Consider the following 17,386-nt stretch of genomic DNA (forward strand, 5'->3'; position numbering starts at 1 on the left):
TTTTCTACCAGTTTTAATGAACCACATTTGCGTGTATCGTCATTTGCTGTAGGCAAACTCCCCCCATTCCTCACACTTGTTTATAGATAAAAACTATAGTTTCGTTGCATACTAATCAGTGTGTTCTCTCTTTCTTCTCACAGCACATGGTCCAGGGGATGGGACCGTTTCCGGGAGCAGCCGGATTTCCACCAACGGCAGCAGCAGCACAGGCCGGTCTCGGTGCGGAAGGCCTCTCGGTGCAGGTCATGAAGGGCGCAGGGGCACCGACCGGTGGAGGCGGCGGTCTAGCCATGACAATGGCCGACCACCAGCTCAGCAGTCTGAAACAGCACCAGGAACAGCTCAACCAACAGCACCAGCAACACCAGCAGCAGCAGGCGGTGGCCGCTGCGGCAGCCGCCCAGCTCGCCAGCTCGCAGACACTCAGAAATGTGAGTAGTGCTTTGTGTTATCCAATAATCTCAATCTTTAATTATCCTGGAAAGACCGGAGACTTTCTACAGGAAAGTCTACAGGCTTTCTTCTGGAAGGCCCGGATACTGTTTCCTGGAAAATCCGGAGACTTTCCCCTGGAAAGTCCTGAGACTTTCCCCTGGAAAGTCCTGAGACTTTCTTCTGAAAAGTTCAGAGTTTTTCTCCTGGAAAGTTAGGAGACTTTCTCCTGGAAAGTTCGAAGACTTTCTCCTGGGAAGTCCGCAGTCTTTCTCCTGAAAAGTCCAAAGACTTTCTTCTGGGAAATCCGAAGACTTTCTCCTGGAAAATCCGGAGACTTTTTCATGGCAAGTCCGGAGACTTTTTCCTGGAAAGTCCGGAGACTTTATCCTGGAAAGTCCGGAGATTTTTTCCTGGAAAGTTCGAAGACATTTCTCTGGAAAGTCTAAAGACTTTCTCCTGAAAAGTCCGGGTACTTTACCCTGGGAAGTCCGGAGACTTTCCCCTGGGAAGTCCGGAGGCTTTCTTCTGAAAAGTTCAGAGTTTTTTTTCTGGAAAGTCCGGAGACTTTCTCCTGGAAAATTCGGAGACTTTCTCCTGGGAAGTCCGGAGTCTTTCTCCTGAAAAGTCCAAAGACTTTCTTCTGGAACATCGGAAGACTTTCTCCTGGAAAATCCGGAGACTTTTTCCTGGCAAGTCCGGAGACTTTTTCCTGGAAAGTCCGGAGACTTTCCCCTGAAATGTCCGCTGACATTTCCCTGGAAATTTCGAAGACTTTCTCCTGAGAAGTCCGGAGGTTTTCCCCTGGAAAGTTCGAAGACATTTCTCTGGAAAGTCTAAAGACTTTCTCCTGAAAAGTCCGGGTACTTTACCCTGGGAAGTCCGGAGACTTTCCCACTGGGAAGTCCGGAGACTTTTCCCTGGGAAGTCCGGGGACTTTTCCCTTGGAAGTTCGGAGACTATTCTGCTGGAAAGTCTTCAGACCTTCTCCTGGAAAGTCCGAAGATATTCTCCTGAAAAGTCCGGATACTTTACCCTGGGAAGTCCGGAGACATTTCCCTGGGAAGTCCAAAGACTTTCTCCTGAAAAGTACGGAGATTTTACCCTGGGAAATCCGGAAACTTTCTTCTGAAAAGTTCAGAGTTTTTCTCCTGGAAAGTTCGGAGACTTTCTCCTGGAAAGTTCGAAGACTTTCTCCTGGGAAGTCCGCAGTCTTTCTCCTGAAAAGTCCAAAGACTTTCTTCTGGGAAATCCGAAGACTTTCTCCTGGAAAATCCGGAGACTTTCTCCTGGCAAGTCCGGAGACTTTTTCCTGGCAAGTCCGGAGACTTTTTCCAGGCAAGTCCGGAGACTTCCCTGGAATGTCCGGAGACTTTCCCCTGAAATGTCCGCAGACATTTCCCTGGAAAGTTCGAAGACATTCTCCTGAAATGTCCGGAGATTTTCCCCTGGAAAGTTCGAAGACATTTCCCTGGAAAGTCCAAAGACTTTCTCCTGAAAAGTCCGGAGACTTTACCCTGGGAAGTCCGGAGACTTTCCCACTGGGAAGTCCGGAGACTTTTTCCTGGGAAGTCCGGGGACTTTTCCCTTGGAAGTTCGGAGACTATTCTCCTGGGAAGTCTTCAGACCTTCTTCTGGAAAGTCCAAAGATTTTCTCCTGAAAAGTCTGGAAAGTCCGGAGACATTTCCCTGGGAAGTCCAAAGACTTTCTCCTGAAAAGTCCGAAGACTTTACCCTGGGAAATCCTAAGACTTTCCCTGGGAAGTCCGGAGACTTTCTTCTGAAAAGTTCAGAGTTTTTCTCCTGGAAAGTTCGGAGACTTTCTCCTGGGAAGTCCGGAGTCTTTCTCCTGAAAAGTCCAATGACTTTCTTCTGGAAAATCCGAAGACTTTCTCCTGGAAAATCCGGAGACTTTCTTCTGGCAAGTCCGGAGACTTTTTCCTGGCAAGTCCGGAGACTTTTTCCTGGAATGTCCGGAGACTTTCTCCTGGAAAGTCTGGAGACTTTTTCCTGGAAAGTCCGGAGACTTTCCTCTGAAATGTCCGCAGACATTTCCCTGGAAAGTTCGAAGACATTCTCCTGAAATGTCCGGAGATTTTCCCCTGGAAAGTTCGAAGACATTTCCCTGGAAAGTCCAAAGACTTTCTCCTGAAAAGTCCGGAGACTTTACCCTGGGAAGTTCGGAGACTATTCTCCTGGAAAGTCTTCAGACCTTCTCCTGGAAAGTCCAAAGATTTTCTCCTGAAAAGTCCGGAATCTTTACCCTGGGAAGTCCGGAGACTTTCCCCTGGGAAGTCCGGAGGCTTTCCCACTGGGAAGTGTGGAGACTTTTCAAAGACTTTCTCCTGAAAAGTCCGGAGACTTTACCCTGGGAAATCCGGAGACTTTCCCCTCGGAAGTCCGGAGACTATTCCTTGGATAGTCTGGAGACTATTCTCATGGAAAGTATTCAGACCTTCTCCTGGAAAGTCCGAAGACTTTCTCCAGGAAATTCCGGAGACTTTTTCTTGAAAAGTCCAGAGACTTGCTCCTGAAAAGTTCAGAGACTTCTTCCGAAGGCTTTCTTCTGGAAAGTTTGGAGACTTTACCTAGAAAGTCCGGAGACACTTTTTCTCTAATTATCTGGAAACTTTCTTCCAGAAAGTCCAGATACTTCATCTAATGTTTGTCTTTTGATTCGATTATTTTATCCCCATTTCCAGACTGTCAGCCAGTACAGCTCCCCATCAGTATTAGGCGTCCCGCCGGGTGGCGCTCCGCCACCGACCTCGCTGTCATCGCTCAGCGCCATCAGCAGTGCCGTACCGAGCAGTGGAGTGACCAGCAGCAGCAGCAGTACCACATCCGCAGCAGTCAGTGCCATCACCAGTAGCGCTGGAGGTGCCGCCCTCGCCGGAATCTCCAACGGAATTGAACAACAGACTGTTAGTATTGTGAGTATTAACGGGCGCCAAGCTATGTTTTTTGCCATCATATTCATTTAGCGCTTCCATATATGCGACAGTTTCAAGCCGGTACACTTGTGCAGAAGATTTCTTACTGAAGAACCCACGGACAAATTAGTGAGCACAACTTTCCAGCAACACCCATTGCCCGTCTTTTACCCTGGGTAATTGAATGGTAAACTTTTAATCCCTACCCTTTTTCTCAACGACGCAACGATGTCGTCGGTTTGTCGGAAAACTGCCACCATCACCGTCTCAAGTGGGACACGCTTCCTAGTACACCGGGTCGCACCTTTACAACCATCCAGCCGCGATGCATTTCGTTTGGTTGTCCTAGTAAAAGATTCTCATGGGAATATGATACATTGTATGGTAACACTGTGATTGTATTCGTCTTGATTTTAGGACCAAAATAGTCAACAAACCATACTACTTAAGATTGCCATTCGTAACGAAAATAGGCAATTGCATATTGTATGAGTTTTTTTTTTAATTTTATAATACATGTTGTAGTACATAACCATAACGTATATAGTGTTTATTTACAACACCTGTAAAGCGTAACCTACATTTTTAAGGCAATCTTTTGATAAAAATCCGGTTTATTTTAGAATTTTTATTTGTGTTAGGATACAAGTACCATACGGGTCACAGTTGACAATTGAAAGTACTGCTCTAGACTGTAATTTTCGCAATTATCCGGCAATTTTTTCCCGGGTCAACCCAACTACTAACGCAAGAAAAGAAGCGATAAAAATCTGCGCCAATGAAGAACCAACTGGGCCACCAAGTGCTTACGCTTACACAACGCGGTGTCAACCCCGGCTACGTCTCGATGACGAACTTGAAAATATCGGGCGATGATTGTCGTCCTCTGATTTCCATTTCAAAGATGCTGCAAGCCGTCGTCGTCGCGTCGCGTCGGTCGTCCGTCCTAGGATTTGAATTAAGTAGGAGCAGCTTGCAGATGGTATCCTTCCGCAACTATTCCGTAGCGAGACGGCGATGCACCCAAGCGAATTAATGTAATCGCTCTTTTGCAGATTAAAAGAAGATGGTAACTTGCTGTGCACTGTAAGGTGGGAGATTGAAAACCTTTTCATCAAGGGTACTCAAACGAGTTTATAAAAATTACAGCTTTTCTGTCTCAAAGATTTAAACAATAGAGACATTGGAAAACTTGGAAGCTTCTCAACAACAGCTTGGATGCATCTTATCAGAAGCATGGAGGCTTCTCATTTGAAACTTGGGATCTTCTCGTCAGAAGCTTGGAACATCAAAAGCTCGGAAGCTCCATATCGGAAGCTTGGAAGCTTCTCATCAGAAGCTTGAAAGCTTCTCATCAGAAGCTTGGAAGCTTCTCATCCGAAGCTTGGAAACTTCTCATCAGAAGCTTGGAAGCTTCTCATCAGAAGCTTGGAAGCTTCTCATCAGAAGCTTGGAAGCTTCTCATCAGAAGCTTGGAAGCTTCTCATCAGAAGCTTGGAAGCTTCTCATCAGAAGCTTGGAAGCTTCTCATCAGAAGCTTGGAAGCTTCTCATCAGAAACTTGTTACCTTCTCATTGAAGGCTTGGAAGCTTCTGATGAGAAGCTTGGAAGCTTCTCATCAGAGGCTTGGAAGCTTCTCATCAGAAGCTTGGAAGCTTCTCATCAGAAGCTTGGAAACTGCTCATCAGAAGCTTGGAAGCTTCTCATCAGAAGCTTGGAAGCTTCTCATCAGAAGCTCGGAAGCTTCTCATCAGATGCTTGGAATCTTCTCATCAGAAGCTTGGATTCTTCTCATCAGAAGCTTGGAAGTTTTTTTATTGGATGCTTCGGAATCTTTGCCGAAAAACCTAAAAGATTCCAAAGCAAACGCCTTCTTTTTCAATGTTTCCTTAAATCCTGTGTCGTGTTGTAATTTTTTGTTATCTCATTACTTTAACGTAGTTACTCTTCGAGCATCGTATATCGTTAATCTTTCCCTGGATGCTTCTCAACTCGAAACGAGTACGTGCCGCAACTTGCTGTATGAACGTGACCGCTTCTCACGTTTCTACACCTGAAGTCGTTCTTTTCATACTTATTTTTGCCCGCTCCTTGCAACCACAAGTCATAATTCAATCAGAACCAGACATCATGATTTTAATTTACAAAAAAACGTCTCCCCGACGTTGCCTTGGTCGAAGTACAGTAGTAAACCGACGAAAAAGCTTTTTAATAAAACTATTTCCAAATTAATGTCTGCTACTGAGCTGCCAAGATAATTCAACGCAAGTTTCCTTTGCAGACGCACACTGAAATGCGCCTTGATTCCGGTCTCGGTCGGGAAGAGGTGGTGAAATTCATCTTCATTATCATTAAATCTGGTTCTCGTCGTCGTCTTTGTGCTGCTACCGGTTGTTGGTGGGTGGTTTCACCATTCTTGCCTATTTTGCCGACTTCCGTTTGCTGCTTTGGTGGAAAACTACTTAGCTAGAGCTTCTTTGCAAGTTACCGACCAGACCAGATGGTTCCGGTTTTGCTCCGTTGATCGCTAATGGATTGAGGCGGAACTCTCAGCGGAGACGATGGAAAGCTACTTTACTCGTGAGCTGATGAGTGAAGTAATTTGGAGTAATTTTCATGGGGAAATCAGATTTGTGTTAGAAGTGGTTTTAAGTTGCTTTTAAAGATTTAATTTGATTGGCTCATTTGGTCTATTCATTTAGCATCTACCTTTATAAGATTCTGTAGGATCTGTTAAAAAAAATGTGGGTCAAAGAGTTTCTGTCGTAATACTTGTAACGCTTCTTTTGATTCTACTAGGCCTCTGCTTTAGATGCCTCTGGTTGGTGCTTGAGAAGCTTCCAACCTTCTATTTGAGAAGCTTTGAGTCTACTGTTTGAAGAGCTTCCAGGTTTCTGCTCGAGAAACTCAAAAGCTTCTGCTTGAAAAGCTTCCATCTTCCGCTTGAGATGCTCCCAGGCTTCTGCTGGATGAGCTCCCAAGCTTCTGCTGAAGGATCTCCCAAGCTTCTGCTTGAGAAGCTCCCGAGCTTCTGCTTGAGATGCTTCCAAGTATCTGCTTGAGAAGCTTCCAAGTATCTGCTGGAGAAGCTCCCAAGCGTTCTGCTTGAGAATCTTCCAAACGTCTGCACGAGAAGCTCCTAAACTTCTACTTGAGATGTTCAAAAGCTACTGCTTGAGAAGTTCCCAAGCTTCTGCTGGAGAAGTTTCCAAGCATCTGCATAAGAAGCTCCCAAGCTTTTGCTCGTGAAGATCCAAGCTTATGCTTGTGAAACTCCCAAGCTTCTGCTTGTGAAGCTCCCAAGCTTCTGCTTGGGAAGCTCCTACGCTTATGCTAGAGAAGTTCCTAAGCTTCTGCTTAAGAAGCTCCTAAGCTTCTGCTTAAGATGCTCCCAAGCTTCTGCTTGAGAAGCTCCCAAGCATCTGCTTGAGAAGCTCCCAAGCTTCTGTTTGAGAAGTTCCCAAGTTTTTGCTGGAGCTCCCAAGCTTCTGTTTGAGAAGCTCCCAAGCTTCTGCTTGAGAAGCTCCCAAACTTCTGCTGAAGAAGCTTTAAAGTTTCTGCTTGAGATGCTCCAAAACTTCAATTAAAAAGCTCCCAAACTTCTGCTTGAAAAGATACGAAGCTTCTGCTGAAGAAGCTTCCAGGCTTCTGCTAGAGAAGCATTCAGGCTTCTGCTGGAGAAGCATTCAGGCTTCTGCTGGAGAAGCATTTAGGCTTCTGCTGGAGAAGCATTCAGGCTTCTGCTGGAGAAGCATTCAGGCTTCTGCTGGAGAAGCATTCAGGCTTCTGCTGGAGAAGCATTCAGGCTTCTGCTGGAGAAGCATTCAGGCTTCTGCTGGAGAAGCATTCAGGCTTCTGCTGGAGAAGCATTCAGGCTTCTGCTGGAGAAGCATTCAGGCTTCTGCTGGAGAAGCATTCAGGCTTCTGCTGGAGAAGCATTCAGGCTTCTGCTGGAGAAGCATTCAGGCTTCTGCTGGAGAAGCATTCAGGCTTCTGCTGGAGAAGCATTCAGGCTTCTGCTGGAGAAGCATTCAGGCTTCTGCTGGAGAAGCATTCAGGCTTCTGCTGGAGAAGCATTCAGGCTTCTGCTGGAGAAGCATTCAGGCTTCTGCTGGAGAAGCATTCAGGCTTCTGCTGGAGAAGCATTCAGGCTTCTGCTGGAGAAGCATTCAGGCTTCTGCTGGAGAAGCATTCAGGCTTCTGCTGGAGAAGCATTCAGGCTTCTGCTGGAGAAGTTTCCATACCACTGTTAAGGAAGCGTTCAAGCTTCTGCTGTAGAAACGTCCAAGCTTCTGCTGGAGAATCTTCCAAACTTTTTTGGAAAAGCTTTTATGTTGCTATTTGACAAATCTTCCAGGCTTCTGCTTGAGGTTTCTTATTTAAAGTTAGTTAATGCAGTTATAAGTCTTTCTTTTGTCATTTCACATCTTTCCTAATTTCCAGCTCCATTTTTATCTCGAAAAGCACATCAATGTTATGGATATCGACCTAATTATGTCTATCGTAATTAATCTCCCTGATGGATTACATCCTATAACACGCTGTCCACTCACTGCCCATCTTCAGCTAGATATCTTCCCCATTCGGTCATCACATGCTCGCATTTCACTTTGATTTCTACGACGATACGGATGAGACAGATGATGACCACGAAGATGACCTCCTTAGTTCCGCATCAGGAAATTATTTGCTATGACAGTGCAGAAAAAGAAACCTCGCCGCTCGTGGACGTGGACGCAGACCTTCCGCCAGAGGGTCTCCTGCCTGCCCGCATGTCGGTTGTTGTTAAGAGAAAATGATGTTTCTGTGGTCAGCTCCGGCTGTTCGGAAGCGGAAAAATGATGATGCCGACGAGTCCGGCGACCGGCGAGCTTATGTAGGATCCAATTAGGAAAGACCAAGGACCCTGCCGGGCGGTGGAATCGATTGATGATCTTCGTCCGATTGTGTATTTGTCCAGGCAGGTTGAAAAATGCTTTTAACGGCGGAAGTGAGTGCGTCTGCAGCTAGAGAGGGACACAGTTAGGGTTATTGATGATCGAAACGTTTTCCAATGTGTCTCTTTCAGAGTAAATTGATTCTCGTCGTCGTTGTTCGGATCCGAAAACATTTATATGTACTCGTCGGACTGCTGATAAACGACAAAGAGCACGCCAAGACAACATTTTTCAGTGTCATCCAAAACAATTCGAGGTGGATGACGTCGACGCTCGGGAGAAGGAGGTCCGGTTGATTGGCTGAAATGGAATTTAGTTTGGAAGACCATTTTCTACGATTATTTATTCGAGAGTCTTGCTGAAGACTTGCTAGTGAAATGTGTGCTTTCGATTGTATGGATGCTGACACAGTCGTCGGAAGTGCTGAAATGCAGGTAAAAGCTAATTGGGAAAAGCTTCTTCCGATTTCTGAAAGAAGTCTTTTCAGCCTTCTGGATGAAGTCTTTTCAGCCTTCTGGATGAAGTCTTTTCAGCCCTCTGGATGAAGTCTTTTCAGCCTTCTGGATGAAGTCTTTTCAGTCTTCTGGATGAAGTCTTTTCAGCCTTCTGGATGAAATCTTTTCAGTCTTCTGGATGAAGTCTTTTCAGCCTTCTGGATGAAGTCTTTTCAGCCTTCTGGATGAAGTCTTTTCAGCCTTCTGGATGAAGTCTTTTCAGCCTTCTGGATGAAGTCTTTTCAGCCTTCTGGATGAAGTCTTTTCAGCCTTCTGGATGAAGTCTTTTCAGCCTTCTGGATGAAGTCTTTTCAGCCTTCTGGATGAAGTCTTTTCAGCCTTCTGGATGAAGTCTTTTCAGCCTTCTGGATGAAGTCTTTTGGAGGGCTGGAGAAGCTTCTCCAAGCTTTGGGAGAAACTTTTCCTAGCTTCTGAGAGTAAGATTTCTAAGCTTTCGAGAGAAACTTTTTCTTCTGAGAGAAACTTTTCCAAGCTTCTGAGAGAAGTTTTTCCAAGCTTCTGAGAGAAGCTTTTCCAAGCTTCTGAGAGATGCTTTACCAAGCTTCTGAGAGAAGCTTTTTCAAGCTTCTGAGAGAAGCTTTTCCAAGCTTCTGAGAGAAGCTTTACCAAGCTTCTGAGAGAAGCTTTTCCAAGCTTCTGAGAGAAGCTTTTCCAAGCTTCTGAGAGAAGCTTTTCCAAGTTTCTGAGAGAAGCTTTTCCTAGCTTCTGAAAGAAGCTTTCCTAGCTTCTGAGAGAAGCTTTCCAAGCTTCTGAGAGAAGTTTTCCAAGCTTCTGCGAGAAGCTTTCCAAGCTTCCGAGAGAAGCTTTTTCAAGCTTTTGAGAGAAGCTTTTCCAAGCTTCTGGTAGAAGCTATTCCAAGCTTCTGGGAGAAGCTTTTCCAAGCTTCTGAGAGTTGCTTTTCCAAGCTTCTGAGAGAAACTTTTTTCAAGCTTCAGGGAAAAGTTTTTCCAAGCTTCCGGGAGAAGCTTTCCTAAGCTTCTGGGAGAAGGTTTTCCAAGATTCTGAAAGAAGCTTTTCCAAGCTTCTGACAGAAGCTTTAACAAGCTTCGGAAGAAGCTTTTCCAAGCTTCTGGGAGAAGATTTCCCAAGTTTCTGGAAGAAGCTTTTCCAAACTTCTGAGAGAAACTGTTCCAAGCTTCTGAGAGAAGCTTTTCCAAGCTTCTGAGGGAAGCTTTTCCAAGCCTCTTGGCAAAAGCTCTTTTATGTTTATGTGTGAAGCTTCTAAAAGCCTCTGACAGAAACTACACACGCTTCTCTAAGAAGCTTTCCCAAGCTTCCGAGAGACGCTTTTTCACACTAAGGATGATTTGTTTTTCGTATCTACTGTAATAGTTTAAAAATAAACAGTCACTATCCCTAAGAGAATTAATGGCAACTTCTGACATCGCTTCAAAAGGATACCATCTTCCCACAAAGTAACGAATGCCTCCCACTTCGCACCGAGTTTTCAACAAACAAAGAACACCCAAGTAACAAAATTAATTTTATAATGCTTTTGAAGTATTCTTCAACACCTGTTCTTTAAAACCATGCATAAACCAAATTGCTCTGCAACACGACATCAACTCAACCATGAACCCGCCATAAGACCAAAGAGGCCCATCCTAAGATGCTCTTGGAGAGTTGTTTTTAAATTTCTCTTAAAACTTGTTGTACTTCCCAAGTTGTCCTCAAGGCGAATTGCTCTCTCCTTGTAGAATTCTTCAAGTGCACGATAAAACGATAATAAATTTGTCAGTGTTGTTGCTGATGCAGCTTTTATGTCGACAGAAAAGTTTGGCGAATTAAATTGAAATTAAAAACACAATGAAAATTACACATTATTGTAATCGGGATTAATTTATTACACAAATTGGAAATATTTCCGTGGTGTAACAAGGATGCCAAATGCCAAGCGAAATTCATCGTATATATGTTGCAAGATACTTCCAAAAATTGCAACGCGCTTCCATTATAACGCACTAATAAAATATTTAAAAATATTATTCCTGGTCATGCGAACATTGCTCATGAGTTTTCTCAACATGGCTTCCATTGAAATCTAGGCCGGTGGTCGGTCCATCATCGATGGTTTTAATCAACATCACCATAAGATCGTCTTAAATTTCTTTCAACTCATGCCAGAGCTAAAAGCATAACTCAAGAATACTAGGATTTATAACGTTCTCAATGCAGCCTGGTTGGCCTCCATCCAGAACGCCTTAAATTTATTTCATCTTATGCAAGGGTAAGAAGTATTACTCAAGAGTACTCAGGTTTATAACGTTCTTGATATAGGTTTATGCAAACTCCGCCAAGAACGTCATAAAACATGTACGCCAAATTGTAAACAAACAATAAATTATCGCACCGCGGTGGATTTTGTGAATCTCGTCCGATGAATTTATTTATCAACCCGGTACCGTTGCCAACCAGGCAGACCTTTTTCGATAACCGGCCTTGATGCGGTGCAGTGCCTCATTCCTCCGGTCAGCACTTCCAACAGGTAAGTAGTTGTTGATTTTGAAGATCGATGATTGGAACCCCGATTACACGGGAAACGACGTCCTAGATGACCATACCCACCTCATTTCGAATGCTGCAACCGCAGGAACTTGGCACTGCACCGCGTTGCGGTTGGGTTTCCGGGTAGGTGTTCTTGATTGGCAGCAATAATGGAACGATGAGAATCAAAATCTGATGCTTGAGTTTTTTCTTGTATTTTTCATGTACCAAACTGTTCTTATGCGAGAACAGTTACTCTTGATCAAGAACGGATGATTGAAGATAACTACAAGAACCTTATAAAACTGAAAATAAGTTCAACAGTTCTTGTTGTGTTTATGGTTTTATGAACTGAACCTCAAGTATTCTTGGAGGTGTTTTTAAAACCACATATTGACGAAGAATAGTTGTGCTCAGGTGAGACTCCGATAAGATCAACTAGAATATGCAATGTTCCGATAAAACTATCATAAAAACAAATAAAACCAAATAGAATTAAGATTGTTACTTGGGCATCCTCCCGCGCGGCATGGATCGATTATTCATCTCGGGTTTCATTCCATAGCACTCTGTTCGCAATTCGCACATCTTAGCGTGCATCCTGAAGGATCATAAATCTTCACCGCGCGCTATCCGGAGCCGAGTCATAATTTCATCCGCGACCGACAAGGATTCCGGTTGCGTCAGTTGCCAAGTACAACAACAACTACAACAACAACGAGTGCCATAGAGAAGGTTCGGTTTCAGTGGGACTTCTGCCTGTAGAGCAAACTTATTGTTCCTGACAAAGTTCCGCTGACCTAATTGTCGTTTGGGTTTTTTGCTCTTGCTTTTCGGAGGAATAGTCACAATGAAGATAGCACTGCGATCGAGAGGATTTTCCTGGTGATAAACCAGACGGTAGGACAAACGGCACGGTGGCGGCAAAGTTTTCCGCCGGCACTTGGCAAATTTCCCATTAATGACAGAGTTCCGGCTACACAAATAGCTGCCTGTCTGTCGTCTACCATAGCCGGATGATGACTTTTCATCTTCAGCTCGAAGTTATTGGCTCTGCAATCGAGAAGTCGAAATGCCTCGGTCAGCTTCTGGAAGTTGAACTGCCTTTGTCATTATGGTGTGGGGATTGAACTTTTAAATTCGCGGTGACATCACAATAGCTTTTATACTTTGCTGTAATTAACAATCACGAAACGAAGAGCTGTCGAAGTGTAGTTTCTTTCAACTATTTTCTCTTTCATTGTATTGCAATTTGAAGGAGGAAATGCGATGATCACGTCTCCAAACAACTGGCAACACTGTTAATTCTCCTAAAGCATGAACATCTAATGACTTCCTCAAAAACACAAATTGCACTTGATGTGCAACACAAATAGTGCTTGATGTAACTCTTCGTTTGTTGCATAACAAAGTCCTTAAAGCATTTTGAATTAAAAAAATGTTAAATTGAAATAGATAGCATTCAACCCACCACTCAACAATCGCGATAAAAGTTGCTCTTAATGGCACCGGAAGCGGCGGACAAGGTACCACTACTTGGAATCGTGAATGAAAAATTAACTTGCCTTTTTTCTCGTACTGCAATGTTGCTGCTGCTAATGTTTCGAAGCCTTCCCTCGGTCCGGTGAGTGATGGAATTAAGTTAGAGAGCATTGCATTGTTGCATCGCTGGCTCTCCGTGTCGTAACACTCACTGTTACGACTCGTTACCCGCTCCTCTTGCGAAGTGGAGAGGTGACCGTTGTTGGTCCTTCCACATTCCTGGGAGATGGATCATAAAATAGTGAAATAAATAAGAAGTTAAGTACGGTCGACGCTGCTGCTGTAGAAGTGTAAAAAACGGAAATGCATTTCTGAAAGGAAACACAGTGCTAAATGCGATAACTGCACCAAAGAAATGAGCTCGTTCATTGTGGTGAAATAAACTGGGTAACTAAACCAGCAGTCGGAGATGGACTGAGACACAGTGTTACAATGCACTAACTGTTTAAATGACCGAGAAAAATAAATGACTGAATGGGCATTAAAGTTCTTGTTTTATTTGTATGGACGTGGCCAAGACAGTTAAGTTCTAAGCTTGGAAAAGGATCTTCCAGAAGCTTGAATAAGTTTCTCCCAGAAGCTTGAAAAAGCTTCTCTGAGAAGCTTTGAAAAGCTTTTCTTAGAAGCTGGGAAAAGCTTCTTCCACAAGCTTGGAAAAGCTTCTCCCAGAAGCTTGGAAAAGCTTCTCCCAGGTATCAGGTATCAGAAGGCCGGCTCCAGAGGCACGTTATCCTCCATTTGGGACATTTGTGCCATCGCCAAAATAACAGCCTATTTGGTCGGCGTTAAGTCAGACCGGACAATCTGTTTTTCAATGATTTTGGGAAAATGTCCTGCAAGCACTTGGAATGTCAAATCTAGGGCATTATTTTCTGAAATACTGTTACTCTATTATGTAATGAAAAATCTGCATCAAAATATCGTCGAAAAGTTCAAAGTTATCGAATTCCTTCGTTTATCTCTACGTGCCCAAAAAATCGCGTAGTCCACTCTGACCAAACGCCGACCATTTCATCATCTACCTGAGGGAAAAGGAAGGAAAAAGGATTTGGATGGGCATAGGGACAGGTAGGGAAATAGGAAAAATACCCTGGAAGAGGGTACTAACGCACAAGCGTACCACAATGGGTTCAAACAGCGCCCTGAAAAGGGCACTGTAATAACGCATAAAGCGAAAGAGAGCCTATAGCTCTTTACCACAGCGGGTTAAGAACAACAGAATATCCTGACGATTCAGGTTTCTGAAGTCAAAGCTTCGAAAAGCATCTCCTAGAAGTTTGTACATGTTCCTTCCAGAAGCTTAGAAAAGTTTCTCTCAGAAGCTTGGAAAAGCTTCTCCCAGAAGCTTGGAAAAGCTTCTCCCAGAAGCTTGGAAAAGCTTTTCCCAGAAGCTTGGAAAAACTTCTCTCAGAAGCTTGGAAAAGTTTCTCCCGGAAGCTTGGAAAAGCTTCTCTTAAAAGCTTGGAAAAGCTTCTATCAGAAGCTTGGAAAAGCTTCTATCAGAAGCTTGGAAAAGCTTCTATCAGAAGCTTGGAAAAGCTTCTATCAGAAGCTTGGAAAAGCTTCTCTCAGAAGCTTGGAAAAGCTTCTCTCAGAAGCTTGGAAAAGCGTCTCTCAGAAGCATGGAAAAGCTTCTCTTAGAAGCATGGAAAAGCTTCTCTCAGAAGCTTGGAAAAGCTTCTCTCAGAAGCTTGGAAAAGCTTCTCTCAGAAGCTTGGAAAAGCTTCTCTCAGAAGCTTGGAAAAGCTTCTCTCAGAAGCTTGGAAAAGCTTCTCTCAGAAGTTCGGAAAAGCTTCTCTCAGAAGCTTGGAAAAGCTTCTCTCAGAAGCTTGGAAAAGCTTCTCTCAGAAGCTTGGAAAAGCTTCTCTCAGAAGCTTGGAAAAGCTTCTCTCAGAAGCTTGGAAAAGCTTCTCTCAAAAGCTTGGAAAAGCTTCTCTCAGAAGCTTGGAAATGTTTCTCTCACAAGCTTGGAAATGTTTCTCTCAGAAGCTTGGAAAAGCTTCTCCCACAAGCTTGGAATAGCTTCTCTCAGAAGCTTGGAAAAGTTTCTCTCACAAGCTCGGAAAGCTTCTCTCAGAAACTTGGAAAAGCTTCTTTTACAAGCTTGGAAAAGCTTCTCTCACAAGCTTGGAAAAGCTACTCTCACAAGCTTGGAAAAGCTTCTATCAGAAGCTTGGAAAAGCTTCTTTCAGAAGCTTGGAAAAGCTTCTCTCAGAAGCTTGGAAAAGCTTCTCTTGGAAGCTTGGAAAAGCTTCTCTCAGAAGCTTGGAAAAGCTTCTCTCAGAAGCTTGGAAAAGCTTCTCTCAAAAGCTTGGAGAAGCTTCTCTCAGAAGCTTGGAAAAGCTTCTCTCAGAAGCTTGGAAAAGCTTCTCTCAGGAGCTTGGAAAAGCTTCTCTCAGGAGCTTGGAAAAGCTTCTCTCAGGAGCTTGGAAAAGCTTCTCTCAGGAGCTTGGAAAAGCTTCTCTCATAAGCTTGGAAAACTTCTCTCAGAAGCTTGAAAAAGCTTCTCTCAGAAGCTTGGAAAAGCTTCTCTCAGAAGGGCTACTTCGGCACTGCAGTCTTGGGGAATTAAAACGATAGTTTTAGATTTTTCCCAACGTTTCGACTCGTATTAGAGTCTTCTTCAGGGGATACTGTAATTATGGGAATCATTATTGTGTGGGTTACATGTTTCGATAGTTCACTTACATTCTGATTAATCGTTTTTCGTTTGGGTTGACATAGAACTGTCGGTGTCTAAACTATTGAACATTGGCTGTAAACAGGCAAACACAATGTTTAGTTACACATATTATTCTAAAAGTGGTTTGAATTAGACCTACATGTGGGATATTAAGTGAAACGTAGCGAGTTTTGTTAATTTCACTTAATGAAGCAACTAAATTCTTCGCACTACACATCTGGTGGAGGTAACGGTTGGTTTGAAGATGGTGGATCATTAGTTGTTTGATGGGTTTGAAATGTTTCGCAAAAGGTTTGTAAGATGGCTGCGTATGTGGAGTTTAACTAAAACTATCGTTTTAATTCCCCAAGACTGCAGTGCCGAAGTAGCTCTATAGATCGTAACAGTCGAACTCTCCTTATCCTTCTCTCAGAAGCTCGGAAAAGCTTCTCTCAGAAGCTTGGAAAAGCTTCCCTCAGAAGCTTGGAAAAGCTTCTCTCAGAAGCTTGGAAAAGCTTCTCTCAGAAGCTTGGAAAAGCTTCTTTCAGGAGCTTGGAAAAGCTTCTTTTAGGAGCTTAGAAAAGCTTCTCTCAAAAGCTTGGAAAAGCTTCTCTCAGAAGCTTGGAAAAGCTTCTTTCAGAAGCTTGGAAAAGCTTCTTTTAGGAGCTTGGAAAAGCTTCTCTCAAAAGCTTGGAAAAGTTTCTCTCAAAAGCTTGGAAAAGCTTCTCTCAGAAGCTTGGAGAAGCTTCTCTCAGAAGCTTGGAAAAGCTTCTCTCAGAAGCTTGAAAAAGCTCCTCTCAGAAGATTGGAAAAGTTTCTCCCAGAAGCTTGGAAAAACTTCTCTTAGAAGCTTGGAAAAACTTCTCTTAGAAGCTTGGAAAAGCTTCTCCCAGAAGCTTGGATAAGCTTCTCAAAGTAGCTTAGAAAAGCTTCTCCCAGAAGCTTGGAAAAGCTTCTCCAAAAAACTTGGCATAGCTTTCTGCAGAAGCTTGGAAAAACTTCTGTCAGAAACTGCAGCGGAAGCTTGGAAGCTCTGCAGCAGAAGCTTGGAAGCTCTGCAGCAGAAGCTTGGAAGCTCTGCAGCAGAAGCTTGGAGCTCTGCAGCAGAAGCTTGGAAGCTCTGCAGCAGAAGCTTTGAAGCTCTGCAGCAGAAGCTTGGAAGCTCTGTAGCAGAAGCTTGGAAGCTCTGCAGTAGAAGCTTGGAAGCTCTGCAGCAAAAGCTTGGAAGCTCTACAGCAGAAGCTTGGAATTCCTACAAAAGGAGTTTATGAGTTCTGTAGCAGAAACTTTCAACCTCTGCAGCAAAAGATTGGTTGCTCTGCAATAAAAATCTGGAAGTTTTTCAGAACAAGTTCAAACGCACTGCAGCAGAAGCTTGAACGGCGCTTATGTAGAAGCGTAAATGTTTTTCATCTGGAGCTTCGCAGAATTCCAAGTTTATCTCTGCAAAGAAAAGAAAAAAGACACGTCTCCAAGAATTGTTTTGTATGATTTTCTGGTTAAAGATTAACAGCAAAACTTTCATCCCTCATAACGGGTAAACCGCCTTGAAATTTCCTGGGACACACTTATACACTTCTTCGAATAACTTCAAGCCGTGCCACCTTCCCTTACAAAGCAACAAAGTTTTCCTATTCCGTAGATGAGCCACAAGTCGATAAATCCCGTCGAGAAACTTGGAAATTGCACCTCACCGGCGCGGTGTTGCATATTAATAAAAACGTACTTATAAATATTTTCCACCCGCATAGAAAAGCCCCAGCCCCAGTGAAAGATAGTAGTGAATGGAAGAAACTTTCCGCCCTCACTCTGGTGACACAAACTTGGGTGCAATTGCGCTATTATTCAAATCTTATGGCATGATTATGTGGGAGCTTG

At 43.7% G+C, this 17,386-nt stretch overlaps 1 protein-coding gene across 11 annotated transcripts in view; it reads left to right on the top strand.

Annotated features, from left to right (window-relative positions):
- Positions 1 to 17,386, top strand: part of LOC109419707 (RNA binding protein fox-1 homolog 1) — an 823,173-nt gene that overhangs the window by 559,528 nt on the left and 246,259 nt on the right. For all 11 annotated transcript variants that reach the window (XM_062853919.1, XM_062853914.1, XM_062853920.1 and 8 more), the window contains exons 2-3: positions 144 to 434; positions 3,138 to 3,368. In XM_062853919.1, coding sequence (XP_062709903.1) covers positions 147 to 434; positions 3,138 to 3,368 — 519 coding nt within the window. In that variant the 5' untranslated portion in view covers positions 144 to 146. The remainder of the gene's footprint in view (positions 1 to 143; positions 435 to 3,137; positions 3,369 to 17,386) is intronic.

The sequence above is a fragment of the Aedes albopictus genome, chromosome 2 (genome assembly GCF_035046485.1).
Source record: "Aedes albopictus strain Foshan chromosome 2, AalbF5, whole genome shotgun sequence".
Classification (NCBI taxonomy): domain Eukaryota; kingdom Metazoa; phylum Arthropoda; class Insecta; order Diptera; family Culicidae; genus Aedes; species Aedes albopictus.